The sequence below is a fragment of the Miniopterus natalensis genome, chromosome 13 (genome assembly GCF_054644295.1).
Source record: "Miniopterus natalensis isolate mMinNat1 chromosome 13, mMinNat1.hap1, whole genome shotgun sequence".
NCBI lineage: Eukaryota > Metazoa > Chordata > Mammalia > Chiroptera > Miniopteridae > Miniopterus > Miniopterus natalensis.
Window position 1 is genome coordinate 34278915 of NC_142093.1, and position 15492 is coordinate 34294406.

A 15492-nucleotide genomic window follows, 5' to 3' on the forward strand; every position below is an offset into this window, starting at 1 on the left:
AGGTTGGGATGATTCTTATGATTTTAGAATTCACGCTAGGCTGTTAACTTCTAATTTTTTCTTGTTGTTTCTGCCTGCCCTTCTCTAAGTGTTGAATGACACTTGAGATGTGTATTTGGAACTCACTTATAATAGTTAGGATGCTTTTAATTTCATGGAGCAGAAAAATACCAACTCAGTTGGCTTAAAAAATGTGGGACTTGTATCACATGAATCTTGAAGTAGGATATTCCAGGATTGGTTCATTCAGTACAAAGACTGCATAAGTCTTTCCTTCCTTCCGCTCTCTTAAACATATCTATCTCATTCTTGGTTCAGTTTCCTTTAAGGTCACTAAATGGCAGAAGAAACTGGGGGTGAGAGGTGGACACATACTCATTATGTCCAGGGGTGGAAAAGGTACTATTTCTTCTCATGTGTTTCTTTTTCTCAGTGAGGAATGCCTTTCTTCAAACTCCTTTGGCAAACTATCCTCGTTGGCTCACTGGCCAAAATCATATGTCATATTATGTTTCATGCTTAACCCAATCACTAGAAAGGCTTTAAAATCAGGGCCTGGTGCCATCTCTTAAGCACATGGCCTTGGGGCAGAGAATAGTGACAGAAGAGCATTGGGATAGGAAGAAGAACAATGTGCATAGCTGCTACAAACATTTTAAGATGGAGTATAATCTATATCAGAGCTACTCAAAGCAATATTGGCAGCATATACTTACTAGAAATGCATCTCTCTCCACTCCAGACCCAGTGAGTCAGAATCTTTGGGAACTTGCCCAGGGATCTGTGTTTTAACAAGCCCTCCAGGTGACTTGTATCAAGTTTTAGAAGCACTATTGAGATGTCACAAATAGAGTAGGAAATTGCGTCCTTTAGGCCTTCTGCTTTAGCACTTTCATTAGCTTTGGCTACTCAAAATGGTTTTTAAGACATGCCTGGCTAAGGAATTGATATATATTTCCCATTAAATGAAATCCCATCAAATGAGGAAGAGAAGTGATATGACTGGGGGAACCAGTCCATCTTGCTTGGTACCACCAGATTAGAATGACAGATGGGCAGAATAGTTAGAAAGCTGTTTTCTTTTTGACCAGGAGAGTGAAAGTGAGCGGGAAATTAAGGTAACAGCAGTGGAAATGGAAAGCAGTGAACAGAATTGTGATTCAGTTAAGAAGTATAGTATTGGATTGTATGTAATGTTCAGGGGAAAGGAAGGAAGAGCCAATTGTAACTATGAGATTTCTAGGTCACCTAGAAGTGACTAGGAGAATGTTAATGCCATGGAGATGAATTTAGATGGTTTGAACATGTTCAGTTTGAGGTACACAGTTGACTATTCACATGCAAAAGGTCTAGAAGACTGTAGGGAATGTGAGCCTGTAGCTCATGAAGAAAAAATCAGGATGAGAGGCACATATTTGGGAGTTATTAATGAGATTGGTAAGGGAATAATTGAGGGGAAAATGATCTGGGGACAGAATCTTAGGAAATCCAGGGAGTAGAAAACGTAAGAATATGATATGGAAATTGAGGCCTGAACAGAAATGTAGAAGATGAAGGGTAATGTTGGGTAATGGAATCCAAAGAAGAAAAGCTTTTCTAGGAGGAATACTCACAAATAACTGAGTTTAAAGGACTGTAGTATGACCCCGGAAGAGGATGGTTAGCTTTAATTGGCCATAAATCTAGTGAGAATGTATATGTCTTTAACTTTATTCGTGGTTATTTCCAGTTGCTACTACATTCTTGGAGTTTTACATTTACTTGGATCAGGACTCATTTCCTGGTTTAAGATTAAGTGAGCTCTCTAATTCGCTGACTTTGAGTACATCTCAGTGTGGCTTTCCAAGGAACGTTGGGACTGTTCAGGAATAGTGAATGGTGGGTGGTGGCCTGGAGAGGGGTCCTCACCCTCTTTGTTGCTCTTGGTGTTCTTTTGTCAGCCTTTCCATGGCCTTTGCTTTGTGAAGCTAGCTTTCTACTTTAGAGTGTGACGTTTTATTTGTGCTAGTATCATGATGTCGGGGAAGGCTATTATGTACACTTCTTAGCTGCTGAAATGGATGAAATTAAATACTTGAATTAAGAAATGAAGACAATCACTTGTTAGATTGAACGTCTCCTACCTCTTGATTTATTGCTTTTTTTCTTCCTTCTTTTTGTTGTTGGCTCCGGTTGGATAGAGGAAAATCTATGATATAGAAATTTTAGTTCTTATGAACAAGAAGGAATTAGGAAATTGAGGTGGGGGAAAAATTTGTAAAATAAAGTTACTGCCTGTTCTATGCCCAGTTGACTAAATTGTAATTAAGACAACCAAGACAATTCTAGTAAGCCCAGTTTTATGTGGTAGGGAGTTTCCTTTTGATCTCATTGAGTGTAAGAAGACATTCTGATAGAAATGCTTTTTAGAAGAGGGTGTTACTTCGGGATGTTGTGCCATGATTAAAGAGCTAGACTAGGAGGTAAAAATGAACAAGATATCACCTCAGTGTGTTGGGCTGGGGCTCAGCATAAACTGGCTTTGTTCCTGGGTTCCATCAAGCCTGCTCTGTGACCTTGGATAAGTCATTCAGCTATTTCAACTTTGTTTTCCTATCTAAAATGTTAAGAGTAGATTAAATGCTCCCTCTCATCTCTAAAAATGTTTTTATTTATGACTGAGGTAATGAAATGTTTAATTCCTAATCCATTCTCTGTCCAAAATCGAGGAGAATCAATTCTCTATTGCTAGGAAATGAGGGAGAAAACATTTTAGTAGGTTAGAAATCTTGCATTATTCAGGGGAGTCTTTAACTGACCTTACTTTAGAAACTCAGCTGTCATTGCCAGAAGTGTAACCTGAGAATGTGAAGTCCAAGAAAGCTTCTAATGTTTGTACTTCTTTTCCTACTATAAATTCCAGACCTTTCTTTAAAAAATCTGGATGGATAAGGTCACTAGAAAGGGAAATGTTTTCTAGCTCTGTTCCTTCTTGTCTGTGCAAGATAGACACTCTTCTTGATTAAACACACTTATTCTTTATTCTTGAATATTCTTTATTCCTTAAAAGCCCTTATTCTCTAATCACTTAAAAACAGAACTTCACAATTGCACTTTCCTCAGGGAGAGGGAAACAGCTGTGGAATGGGGTAGAATAAGTGATAGGCGTGTGATAATGTTCTTTTGTTGTGTAAGCAGTTCATATTTGTAGAAGGGGTAGAAGGAATACAAATTGTTCTTCGTTTGCATTTGGTGCTATGTCATACAAATGGAGGGAATAAAGGTTAGGGCTATTTGTCACAACTTGTGTTTGAATCTCTGTCTGGTTTTTTGAATCAGTGTTTGAAGGTTGGACCTGCTGCTGCTGGCAGAGATCACATGTAATATTAATTAGTGAGCCTTTCAGTCAGCCTTCTTAGCTTGGCTTGATAGGGAGGACAGTGGCATGGTTTCTGTGCCTTTTGGCCTTAGGTCGTGTACTTTGATATTTTGATAGGCTATTGTTCTGCAGAGTCTCTAAAGTTTCATGTGGGTGGTTTTGTTTTGTTTTTGGGGGGGGAGAAGAACAGTTCTCATGCAGACAAATCTCAGAGAGCTACTAGAGTTATTTTTAAACTTAGCAGTTACATTTAGTTTTATCTCATTTTGGCATTTGCCCAGAATATAAGTAAGTTAAATATTTCCATCAAAGTATTTTTTAGGAACCTGACTGTGAAGGCCTTCAGGATCTAACTTCAACAACAAAGTTGCAAGTCTGTAGATGTCTTTGAGTCTAACAAAGAAAACAACACACAACTTATTTTAAAAATTTTAGTAATTTCTTCATCTGTTTTAATCCATCTGTGACACAGAAGTAATTCATGTGTTTTTTAATTTAGAGGTTTTATATTTAGTAGATTTTTCTTCCAAACTGTTTTCTAAATATTAATATGGGAGTTGGCTTAAAGATTGGGGAAGAGACATCCTAGGTATATACATGGAGTGGCAGGGTGGAGGATTTAACCTGTGACAGATTTTAAATTACAGCCAAGTTAGCCAAGGGCTGAACATGTATGGTTGGTGTCACATTAACTTTAGTTTAAAATGTTCTGGAGGAGTGTTTTAGTTACCTATCATAGTTAGGCAAATGTGCTCATCCATTGTCATGGGTTTTTACAGACTATAATGAAATTGTTACTTACTAGTTGAAACATATCTTTAGGTTGTTAATGGAACACACACCTGTGAGTTTCTTATGGTGTTTTTTAGCTCACAAAGACCTTATTTATGAATCATAGTTTGAGTCACTTTGGTAGTTTTACTGGAGCCCATAAACTTGGTTGTGTTGTGGTTTATTCCTGTAAAAAGAGCACAGTTAGAAAATGGCTATTTTAGGATTAGATTGTGTGCTCTCACCAAATTTCCTTGTTTTTTTTCCTCTTGGATTTTAATATGATGGAAAGTGTGTATAAAAGATTTTTGAAGAGCTGTGCTAAATATCTCATTTGTTAACATTTTTAGATATTAGGGAGAGGAAGAGGCTGTCTATATTAAATATATTGCCTCAGGAGTTTACATAATATACTAATTTCTTCTCTCAAAAGTATCTTAAAAATATATTATGTTGGCTTTAATTCTGTCTATGTAAGTGTTTCCTTCTGCCTAGATAACAAATGAAAGAATTTATGGTATGTGAAATATGATTCTGCTAAATTAACCAACATTTGTAGAACTAATTAGTTATCAAGAAAATATTTGAACATAAGTTCACAAATGCACTTATAAAATAAGATTGAGTTAGGTATTGAGGGTAAAGGGGTAGGTGAACAATAATCTGATTGTCCCTTATTTTATAAGAAATAGACAGGATAATTACTATCTAGATATTTAAGTGCGAAAAACATCCATGTTAGCATTTTTCTCCTAAGGTACTTGGGCCTGGAATGGCCTTTGTTTTCTGTATTTTTCTATTTTTGTTTTAATCTAAAAGGCATTTCTGTCACCCTTAGCAATATCTATCTGTCACAGAGATGCCCAGCTTTGCCAAAGCCCTGATAGTCTTGTCTGATACAGATAAGTACTGAAAAGTCTTGGCTGAAATTGAGGACCAGAGTGGGGAAGCAGTCCTGTGCCCTTTTCTTTTTAAAGTTAAAATTTTCATGCCAGGCAAGTAGAGGCACCTTGAAACTGCCATTATTTAATCTCTCAAGGGGTTCTTCTAGGAAGGAATATGAAACTGGAGTGGCTCTCCTGAAATGGAAAGGATTCCTTAAATTTTTCATCTGACCTAGAGGAGGAAGGAGTCTTTTGCTTCTGCAAAATTGCTAGACCCCCTAAGATACCTTATGATGCAACAGCTCCATAAGGGTACATTCCATAAAACATACCCTTATTAACATTATTCCAATTGTTCTGATTTTGCTCTAACTTTGATGGCTAGGAGGGAAACAGTAGATATTGAATTATGTACTCAAATGAAGATTAACCTTTTTACTTCCACCTGCCCCATCTTCTCAAAAGTGTTTAGTGTTTCAGATATACTAGTAAAGCATATAGATGTACCAAACAGTCAAATTTGAGCACCTGTGGTTATATAGTCCTAACTAGTTGACACTATTGAAATTCTGTGAGAGGATGATGGGACTATAGGATTGAGCCCTTTTCATTAGCTGGAACACCAGAAATAAATCAGTTATAGCTTGTGAGCTGTTTGAATGGGTTTCTTATTTTTCAGTTGGTGGTTTTATATTTTTGTTTTAAGATCTTAGCAAAGCAATGTCTCAAGATGGTGCTTCTCAGTTCCAAGAGGTCATTCGACAAGAGCTAGAGTTATCTGTGAAGAAGGAACTGGAAAAAATACTCATCACAGCACCATCACATGAGTTTGAGGTAAGGACTCTACAGTGTTTTTTGCTCTCATTCATCTATATGCTGAGTTGCTATTGCTTTTGCTGATCATCCAGTTTAAAATAAGCCCAATATATAATGAAAACATAAAAAAATTAGGATTACTTAACAATTAAGAATTTTCAACATTTAGCCATTATAAAACCATTGTCTTTTTCTTTTTTAATTCTAGGAAGTCTAAAACAACAGAACAAATTACACTTTATTTTGTGTTTTGATATCATTGGGTAGAGAAATGGATACCAATGTTCAGTTAGAATTGTGATAAGTTAGTTTATGAACCATATATCCTGAATGCCTTTTCCAAAGAGCCAAGTCTAATAGAGCTATGCTACTTGTCAGCTATAATAGAGATCCTATAATAGGCAGGTATTTACTTTTCTACTTATAAATCAATAGATTATCCTTTTCATTTCAAATTCAATTTGTACTTAATGTTTTGAGGTTAGCTGTGTTTTGTTCCTTTTTGTCCTTTTAGTGAAGATTTATTTTCACTAAAAAAAGGCAGAGAACGATATTGGTGAATAAATATAGAGAACCATTTGGAATTCCCATGGACCAAATGGTGTTCAGATTACATGATACTGGTGGGAAATGGGGAGGATTATTTACTTGTATTCCTTTAAGTGTGGTTCCTATTAGCTTTTCCTTCCTCTTTAGTTTTAAATTGGGGTATAAAAAAAGACTTCATGTTCTAATAGTATAAGAATTTCATTGTATCATATGTATCTGTTTTTGTTAAATAATACGCATTCTGCTAGTTGTAACAATGATTTCTGTTTTCATAGCACACGAAAAAAGATCTTGATGGATTTTGTAAGCTATTTCATAGATTTTTACAAGAAAAGGGACCTTCTGTGGACTGGGGGAAAATCCAGAGACCTCCAGAAGATTCGGTAAGTTTTAGATAATATGTAGAAAAATTTAAGGTCATTTAGGACATTGGTTTAACTTTGGGGGTAGAGTAGCCTAGGGGACCTGTAAAAATCATCATTCAGACACAGGAATATTGCTTTGCATTCACTGTTCCCTCATGATGAAACTACAAAGATAGCCTTGTACCATTTTGCCTTCTGTTAGACACATCTTTCCAGTTCTGCAGAAGACTTATGAAAGTCTAATCTCCCTTTAATACTACCTTATAACTTAATATTCCTGACTCTGAGGCAGTTCTTTGGAAAATTACCAAATGCACAGTAAGGCTTCACTTATATTGTTTTCTTCCTTCTCTTTCCCAAACCATCTGATTTCTTATTGTCTGTAGGGTCATGTACAGATGCTAAGTCAGGTACTTAAAGCTCTCCTCAAGCTTTCAACCCAAATAGCCATATTTCCCCCGTCTGCCTTACATGAACTAACCCAGCAGTTCCTACTCACACATTGTATTTTTAGACTTCTGTGTGTGTTGTTTCTTGGAATGCTGTGGTTTCTTAACCTTTCAAAATCTTGCTTATTTTTTGAGATTTAGTCCAAATGCTTTTACCTCTATCATCAGCCCCTAATAGAAAGCTGTACTGAAGCTTTTTTTAGTGTAAGAGGTTCAAATCCTACCTGTACTGCTTATAAGCTTTGTATGAAATGAGAATAATACCAAGTGCTTTATGTACTTCACAGGGTTGTTATGAGGCTTTATTAAGTGACATAAACTCTGAAGCTTTTTGCAGTTGTTAGTGGTTATTTCTACCATCATATGGTGCTTAGCTGGCCTAATGAGTACTAGTTGTTTGTATGCCTGTGTTGTCTTCATACAAGTCTTTAAGGCCAGGTGACTGTGTGTCCTGGATGTTGAAAGGATGATTTAAATGAAGTGATTGTCTAGAGGGGTGACCAAGATGGTGGCATGGGAGGACACTGAACCTCACAGCCTCCCAAGAACACATCTGAGAGACAAATGAGAGCCAGTTGAACAGCTTTTGCACAACAAATGAGGGAAGGCGGGGAAGGCAGAGGCCTCACAGAGAAGGTTGGGGAACTGAGAATTCTCTGGAGCTGAGGGAACTATGCAGGAACAGCATTGTTTACGTTTCCCAGCCCATGGATAGCAGGTGGGAGATCCATCCAGGTTCTCTGACCAACCTGCAAGGCCGCTGTAGCACATCCCCAGCCACCCTTCCCAGAGCTAGATCCAGCAGGAACAGGAGGGCACCAAAGCATGCATACAAGGGGCCCCTCCACCCAGAGATTGATTCAGCAGGTATGACAGTGTGCTGCTAAGTGCACCCACTGGGCTGCACATGTACATGGTACTCCCTCACCTGGAGTGCAGTAATAAGCAAAATACTGTGGTAACTGCAGGCACGGCTGCCCCATCCAGAGAAAGGGCAAAGATAGTGGGTTACTGCTGCACGCACATGTGGGGCTACCCTGCCCAGAAAGGGTGCAGAGCTAGCAAAGTTCAGCAGTGCGTGCACACAGGTCTGCCCCATCCAGAGAAAGTTCGGAGCGAGGAGTGTGTTGTGACGCACACACACAAGAGCAACTCTGCCAGATCTGGCTCAGGCACAGATAATTAAAGCAACAGGGCACACTATGTGCACACCAGGCTGCTTTGCCCACACCAGGCAGCCCTGCCCAGATCAGAAGAGCAAGGAAGCACACACATACCAGCCTACCCACCCAGAGCCTATACCTTCTCACCTAGCAATATATCAGGCACCATAGGTGCCTGCCCCAACTATAACTGGTCTGCCAGAACTATTTGACACAGTCTACACAGAGGTGACCATTTCAAAATTGGAAGAGATAGCTATTTCATCTAACTTAAAGGAACACACACAAAGTCAAACAAAGTAGGGAGACAGAAGAATAAGTCCCAATGAAGGAACATGAAAAAACCTGGAGAAAAATTCTAATGAAATGGAGATAAGTAATTTGCCTGATAAAGAATTCAAAGAAATGGTCATAAGGATGCTCAACAGACTTGAGAGTAGAATAGAGGAACTCAGAGAGCACTTCAACAAACAGAAAATTTAGTAAAGAACCAGTCAGATGAAGAATACAATAACTGAAATGAAGAATACATTAGAAGGAATTAACTTAGATGTAAGGCCTGAAACTATAAAACTGCTAGAAGAAAACATAGATGATAAACTATTTGACATCAGTCCGAGTAATATCTTTCTGGAGAATATATTTGCAAATGATATATCTGATAAGGGGTTGATATTCAGAGTATGTAAGGAACTCCTACAACTCAGTAATAAAAATAAAAAAGACTGATCAAAAAGTGGTCAGAGGACATGAAGAGACATTTCTCCAAAGAAGTGGCCAACACATATGAAAAAATTCTCAATGTCACTAATTATCAGCAAACTGCAAATCAAAACCATAATGAGATAACACTTCATTCCAGTCAGAATGGCTATTATAAAAAAGTCAACAAATAGCCTGGCCGGGCGTTGCTCAGCAGTTGAGCATCGGCCTAGGATCCAGATCTCGGTTTGATTCCCGGTCAGGGCACATGCCTGGGTTGCGGGCTCTGTTCCCAGTAGGGGGCTTGTAGGAGGCAGCCGATCAATAGTTCTCTCATCATTGATGTTTCTCTCTCTCTCTCTCTCTCTCTCTCTCTCCCCCCCCCTCTCCCTTCCTCTCTGAAATCAATAAAGATTTTTTTTTTTTTAAAGTCAACAAATAACCCTGGCTGGTATGGCTCAGATGGTTGAGCATCATCCCATACACCTAGAGGTCACCAGTTTGGTTCCCATCCTGCCCAGGTTGTGGGCTTGATCCCCAGTAGGGGGTGTGCAGGAGACAGCCGATAGATATTTCTCTTTCTCCCTCTCTCTCTCAAAAAAATCAATAAAAACATATTTTTTTAAAAAGTCAACAAATAACATGTTGGTGAGGATGTGGAGAAAAGGGAGCTCTTGTGTACTGTTGACAGGACTGCACATTGGTGCAGCTGCTATGGAAAATAGCATGGAGAGCCCTAAAAAAACTAAGAATATATCTGACATACAACCCATCAGTTTCACTTCTGGGTATTTATCTGAAGAAACAAAAGTACTAATTGGAAAAGATGCACCCCTATGTTCATTGCAGCATTATTTATATTAGTCAAGATATGGAAGCAACCTAGGTGTTCATCAAGAGATGAATTGCTAAAGAAGATGTGTATATGTACAATGGAATATTACATAGCATTAAAAAAGAATGAAATCTTGTAATTTGAGACAACATGAATGGACCTAGAGGGTATTATGCTAAGTGAATAACTTAAGCAGAGAAAGACAAATACTGTATGATTTCACTTATATGTGGTATCTAAAACAAAACAAAAACAGATTCATATAAACAGGTCAAACAGATGGTTGCCAGAAGGGAGGGGGATCAGTGGGTGGGTGAAAAAGGTGAAGGGAAATATAGTTTATAATACCGTGATAAGTTGGCATGGTGACTAGAATTAGTGTGGTGATCATATTGTAACGTATATAAATGTTGAATCACTGTATTGTACACCTGAAACTAATATAGTATTGCATATATGAACTATACTTAAATAAAAAAATAATAAATGAAGTGATTGTCTAAGGAATACATTTTATTAAGATATTGACCATTCTTCCCTTTCTTGTCAACAATTTTGATCTCTGTTGCTTGCAGCACTTTTCACTGCAGGTAGAATGGACTTGAATGAGTGGGATAATTATATGTAGATAGTTTATCTCTTATGTGTCTGTAATCTTAGATAATCTAATACTGATTTAAAAACAGAGCTGCTTAGAGCAGGAGTTTTTGCCAAATTACTGCTTGACGGCTACTCCACTCCTTGTGTTTGTAAAGTTTTATTGGAACATAACTGCATGCATTCATTTATGTATCATCTATGGTGGTATAGCCAATGTAATCGCTCAAATTTTTTCTAATGAGGAAATCTTAAATATAATTCCTATTTATATTATTTAAATATAATTCCTATTTATGTAGTACTTTTATTCTTTTATGTGAAAAATGTATTTTAGTTATTAAACGATTTAAATTTATAAAGTACATGCTCTTTATATAAAAGAAAATTAACAAGCTAAAATTAAAATTTCACCTAAGCAGTCACCTTGAGGAGTCTGTCATGTTGAAGTTAAAACTCCTCTTGTCTGTAATGCTTGCCAGTTACACTGCATGTTTTTTTAGGGTCTACTTTTTAAAAATTTTTTTATTTTCTTTGCCATAGTGAATGTATTATAATTTATTTTTCTGCCTTTAAGTGGTAGAATTAGTAATATTTTCTCCTGAAAAAGTAATAAGAGAATTCTTCTGAATAGGTATATAGTTTAAAAAAGAACTAGTTATAAATTCAGTCAAATTTTTTAAAAGTTTCTGAGCAGGCCTAAAATTATAATAAAAAATTCAGGATAATGTATTTCCTCCCTTTAAGTACTTAAGATAATTTTTGCATAGAGATTTATTCCTAATTGAAATAAGCTCATTTTTCTAAGTAATGATGGACCTGGGTATAGGGGTGTGTTTTTCTTAATTCTTGCTTTCAGACCTGGGAATTTTTTGTTTTCTCCTACACAAACTTAACCTTTTGACAGAGCAACAGAGCCTACCTTGAAGGAAGGCATGCAGATTTGTTACTTTCAGTATATTATAAGATTCAAGATTCTGCTTTGCTAGTGGAGAAATCTGCCTTTGTGGATTTTGAGAGAAGATTATGATATATATTAGGGTTTCTTGGAGTGGGGATTGGAGGGTGGAGAAGGAGGGGAGTAGAGGGATCAGAACCACCTAGGGATTTTTCCTTTCAGTATTATACCATCCCCAACAAGGTTCCAACAAATTCTTTCAGGAGGCTGTGTTGCTGTAGTGAAGCATAGTTACTGATAGGAATGCAGAATGAAGAACAGAAATAGAAAATAGAAATCTGGATGTAGTACAATTTTGTGAAGTCTTTTTTGTTGTTGTTTATAAAAATGTAAATTTTTATTAAAAATATGTCTTTATTTTAAAGCCTAGGTTTTGAGCTTATAATCCCATATACCCTTAATGTTGATGGTTTTCTAATGTAGAAGCAAAAAATAAGTTTACTTTTTAAATTTAACTATATCATGAAACTTTGTGATTGTTTTTTTTTTAATCCTCACCAGAGGATATTTTTTCCATTGAGAGTAGAAGGGAGAGAGAGAGACAGACAGACAGACACATCGATTGATTGCCTCCCTCACAGCCCCAGGGGACTGAGCCTGCAACCAAGGTACCTGCCCTTGGCTGGAATCGAACCCAGGCCCCTTCAGTCTGCTGGTCTACGCTCTAACTAACCACTGAGCCAAACTAGCCAGGGCTGTCATGAAACTTTGTGAGGACATATATATGTTTTATACCCCGTGTGTTGACAGCTTTTGCAAATAGTTCTGAGAATACAAAGTGTTGGTTAATGTTCCTTCACCTTGCTTCCCCTTCACTTCTCCAGCTCCCCTCCCCCAAAGCAGGTGGGAAAAGAGCCATTTAGAGTGACATTTTTCATGCCAACCTTGTATCGAAGGTGTGCACATAAACATTGTCATAACAGAGGATCTGTTTTTTTGTCTAGGAGTTGGCAAACTACCAGAGTTGTCCACCTTGTTTTTTAAATAAAGTTTTATTGGAGCATAACCACAGTCATTTATTTACATATTGTCTATAGCTGTTACAATGTTATAATGCTAAAATGGCAGTGTTAAATATTTGGGATTGAGACCACTTGGTCGCAAAACCTAAGCTATTTTCTTTCTGGCCCTTTATGGAAGATGTTTGCTGACCCCATTTTAGTGTATTTCTTTTCAGAAGATCTTTAGTAGTTTAATTCTTTGGCCCCCCAGAAAACTTACTTTTTTTCGATTTGAATGATTACCTTTTAGACAAAAATATTTTTTCGTAAATACTAGATTGAAGGACATACCTAGAGGTGGGCATTGTAATTTTATGTTGCCAAGTTTTACTTACTCTTGCCTACTGTGTTGAATATTTTAGCTCTGTCTGTGAGCACATTCATGTTTTTTGAAAAGCCCATTGAGTTCATATTTTATTGAATAATGGCTAAGAAGAAGAACCCAATTTATGGAGTTATGATATGGATAATGCTCTGCCGTGATTTTGTGAATGTTAACTAAGTGAATGTTATAATCAAGGTTATTTTGATTATTTAGCTACATAAATAAAGTTTAAAAAAAAAATTAAGATCAATGTTTTAGATTAGAGCAAGGAAGGCCTAGTGAGCATGTACAGCTTCATGTGACAACTTGATTGTTTTCTAGAGAGGCTGTGTCTTATTCCTGGCCAAGCTCATTGGTGAGCTTATCTGTTGGGGTTGGGGAAGGATGGGAAATAGATAAAAGAGGTGAGGAGTTGCAGAGCCTGCTCAAGAAGGTACTGAGGCTAACAGGTTCTTTTAAGCCCTAACTTAAAACCTGTTACCACCTCTGGTGATAATAAAGTACATTTTCATTTATGTGAAAAATGTTCTCTAAAGAAGGCTTTTCATTTCATTAGGAATACAAGTTGTCCCTGGTTGACTTATGATTGTCATTGTTCTTGTTTACTTTAAAAGGGTGGAGGAGTTATATTGGTCAACTCTTTTTTTTTTTTTTTTTGGCAGAGAATGGCATACAGAATATCATACCAATATGGTGTTTAGCTTCAACAGATTTTTTTTTTTGTTTTTATTCACAAAATAACTGAGAGCTTTTTGTACTCTTAGCCTATAGTACAAAAACAGTGAAATGTGTGTGTTTAAATGACAAAGCATTCTGAGAAAGTTACAGTGTACATGCACAGAATAAAAATATATAGGTTTTCCTTTTTTTGAAGATGAATCATAGTATATTGTGCAGCTAATGTTTGCACATCTTTTTGAAAGACTTACTGGAGGCAATTTGGGCAAGGATGTGACATGATGTAACACAGGATGTTTGCTCTGAACATGGTGAAGACTTCCCAACTACAGTCAGCTAGTGGTAAAGCCATTAGAGACTTGTTTTGTGTATGTGTGTAAAGATAAAATGAGGTCCCGGATGTAAATGTTTTCTACAAAGAGGAAATAGTGGTATTTGATGAAATGGCCCTGAGGACACTGCTGGATACAAGAGTCTTATCTTTTCCTTGACATAAAGTTTTAAAATGATAAGATATAGAATTACTAATCTAACAAATATACTAATATTAATTTGGGAAATATTGCCAAATCTAATTCCCTTTTTAAAAAAAAAATTTATCTTTATTGTTGAAAGAATTGCAGATGTCCCCTAATTCCCTACTTTTTGATTCCACATTGAAATAAACAGTCTTTAGTTTTCCCCAGGACTGCCTTTCTTCACACATGCCTTAATATATAGGGCCTTTATTTCAGGGGATATGCCAAAGGAGGCTGACCACAAGTCTTTGATTCTTAATTCCATTCTGGTCACTTATATATTATTTTACTTTATAAATAGTAATGGTAAATACATGGCTTCTTTAATGTCGACTCCATGACTGCCTTCGAGAGACCCAGGTAATGTTGGACCAAGGTCCCTAACCATTGCCCTCCTGTCCTCCGTAGTGGACAGTCCAGTCCCACAGAATTGAGCTCCTTGGGAAAATCGTAGTACGGGTATTGGTGGTAGTACCACTCTTTGAACATATCACCATTCTCCCCTCCGTGACCCTCATCCTACGGAGAGTCTTTTTGGACCTTGGCTCATGTGTCGTAATACAGATTATTTTAGTATTACACTCTCCAAGTGTACCTTTTATGTAGGTACTTTGTATCTTATAATTGGATGAGAAAAATGTGTTTGTGAGGTTCTCCTATCCCACATCTTCATCTGTGGTACAACTCTTAGGAATTTCCATTATCTTTTTTTCATACAGGATAGCCGTGAACCTGTAAGATTGATACTGAGAGAATTTTTATGTAAAACAAGATGGGTGGCCTATGCCTACCACTAATTCTGATCCTTTCTGTCCTGTAATTCCTTGGGGGTATTTTACTAAATCATTCTCCTTATTTTAGATCACATGTGGAGAGCTGACTCTGCTTCTCCCATTGTATAGCTGAGATGAGACTGAAATGTTTACACCAGGCATTCTCAGCCTGGTAAGTCTCTGCAGGGACTGTAGGTCCTTCATAGATTTCTTGAAATTATAAGTAAAACTATGTATAAATGTACATATTTTCCAGAGCAGATTCCCTGGCTTTCATCGGATTCTCAAAGGGGTTCATGACCTATAAAGGTTAAGAACTACTGTCTTAGAATCTCATTGAAAAAACATTTATAGGCTACCTCTTCTCTGCAAGGCAATAACTGGATGCTGGGGCTACAAAAATCAGTCATGGTCCCTCTTCAGCACTTTGGCCTCAAGTTTGTAGAGAAAATGGATCCAGAAACAGCCAACTGTAGAACAGCGTGATAAGCAGTCTATGAGGTGCTGTGGAAGCATCTAACTGGCATAGGGGCTCAGGAAAGACTTCCTGGTATTAAGGTAGACTCCTGGCATTAACCTTGAAGCAAGACTTCTCTGAGGATGCGGGGAAGGGGAATCAAAGAGGAAAAAAGCTTCTACAATACTAAGAGTCCAGAAAGAATAGGCTTAATTTCTAGTCATGGAGCATGTGTTGGATATGTCTGCTTCTCCAAGTCTAGAACCAGAAGAAAAACCCCGAGAGAGCCAGAT

At 37.2% G+C, this 15492-nt stretch overlaps 1 protein-coding gene across 3 annotated transcripts in view; it reads left to right on the top strand.

The window, feature by feature from the left end:
• Positions 1 to 15492, top strand: part of UGP2 (UDP-glucose pyrophosphorylase 2) — a 50536-nt gene that overhangs the window by 8998 nt on the left and 26046 nt on the right. For all 3 annotated transcript variants that reach the window (XM_016224203.2, XM_016224202.2, XM_087823595.1), the window contains exons 2-3: positions 5720 to 5847; positions 6654 to 6761. In XM_016224203.2, the coding sequence (XP_016079689.1) occupies positions 5734 to 5847; positions 6654 to 6761 (222 nt within the window). In that variant the 5' untranslated portion in view covers positions 5720 to 5733. The remainder of the gene's footprint in view (positions 1 to 5719; positions 5848 to 6653; positions 6762 to 15492) is intronic.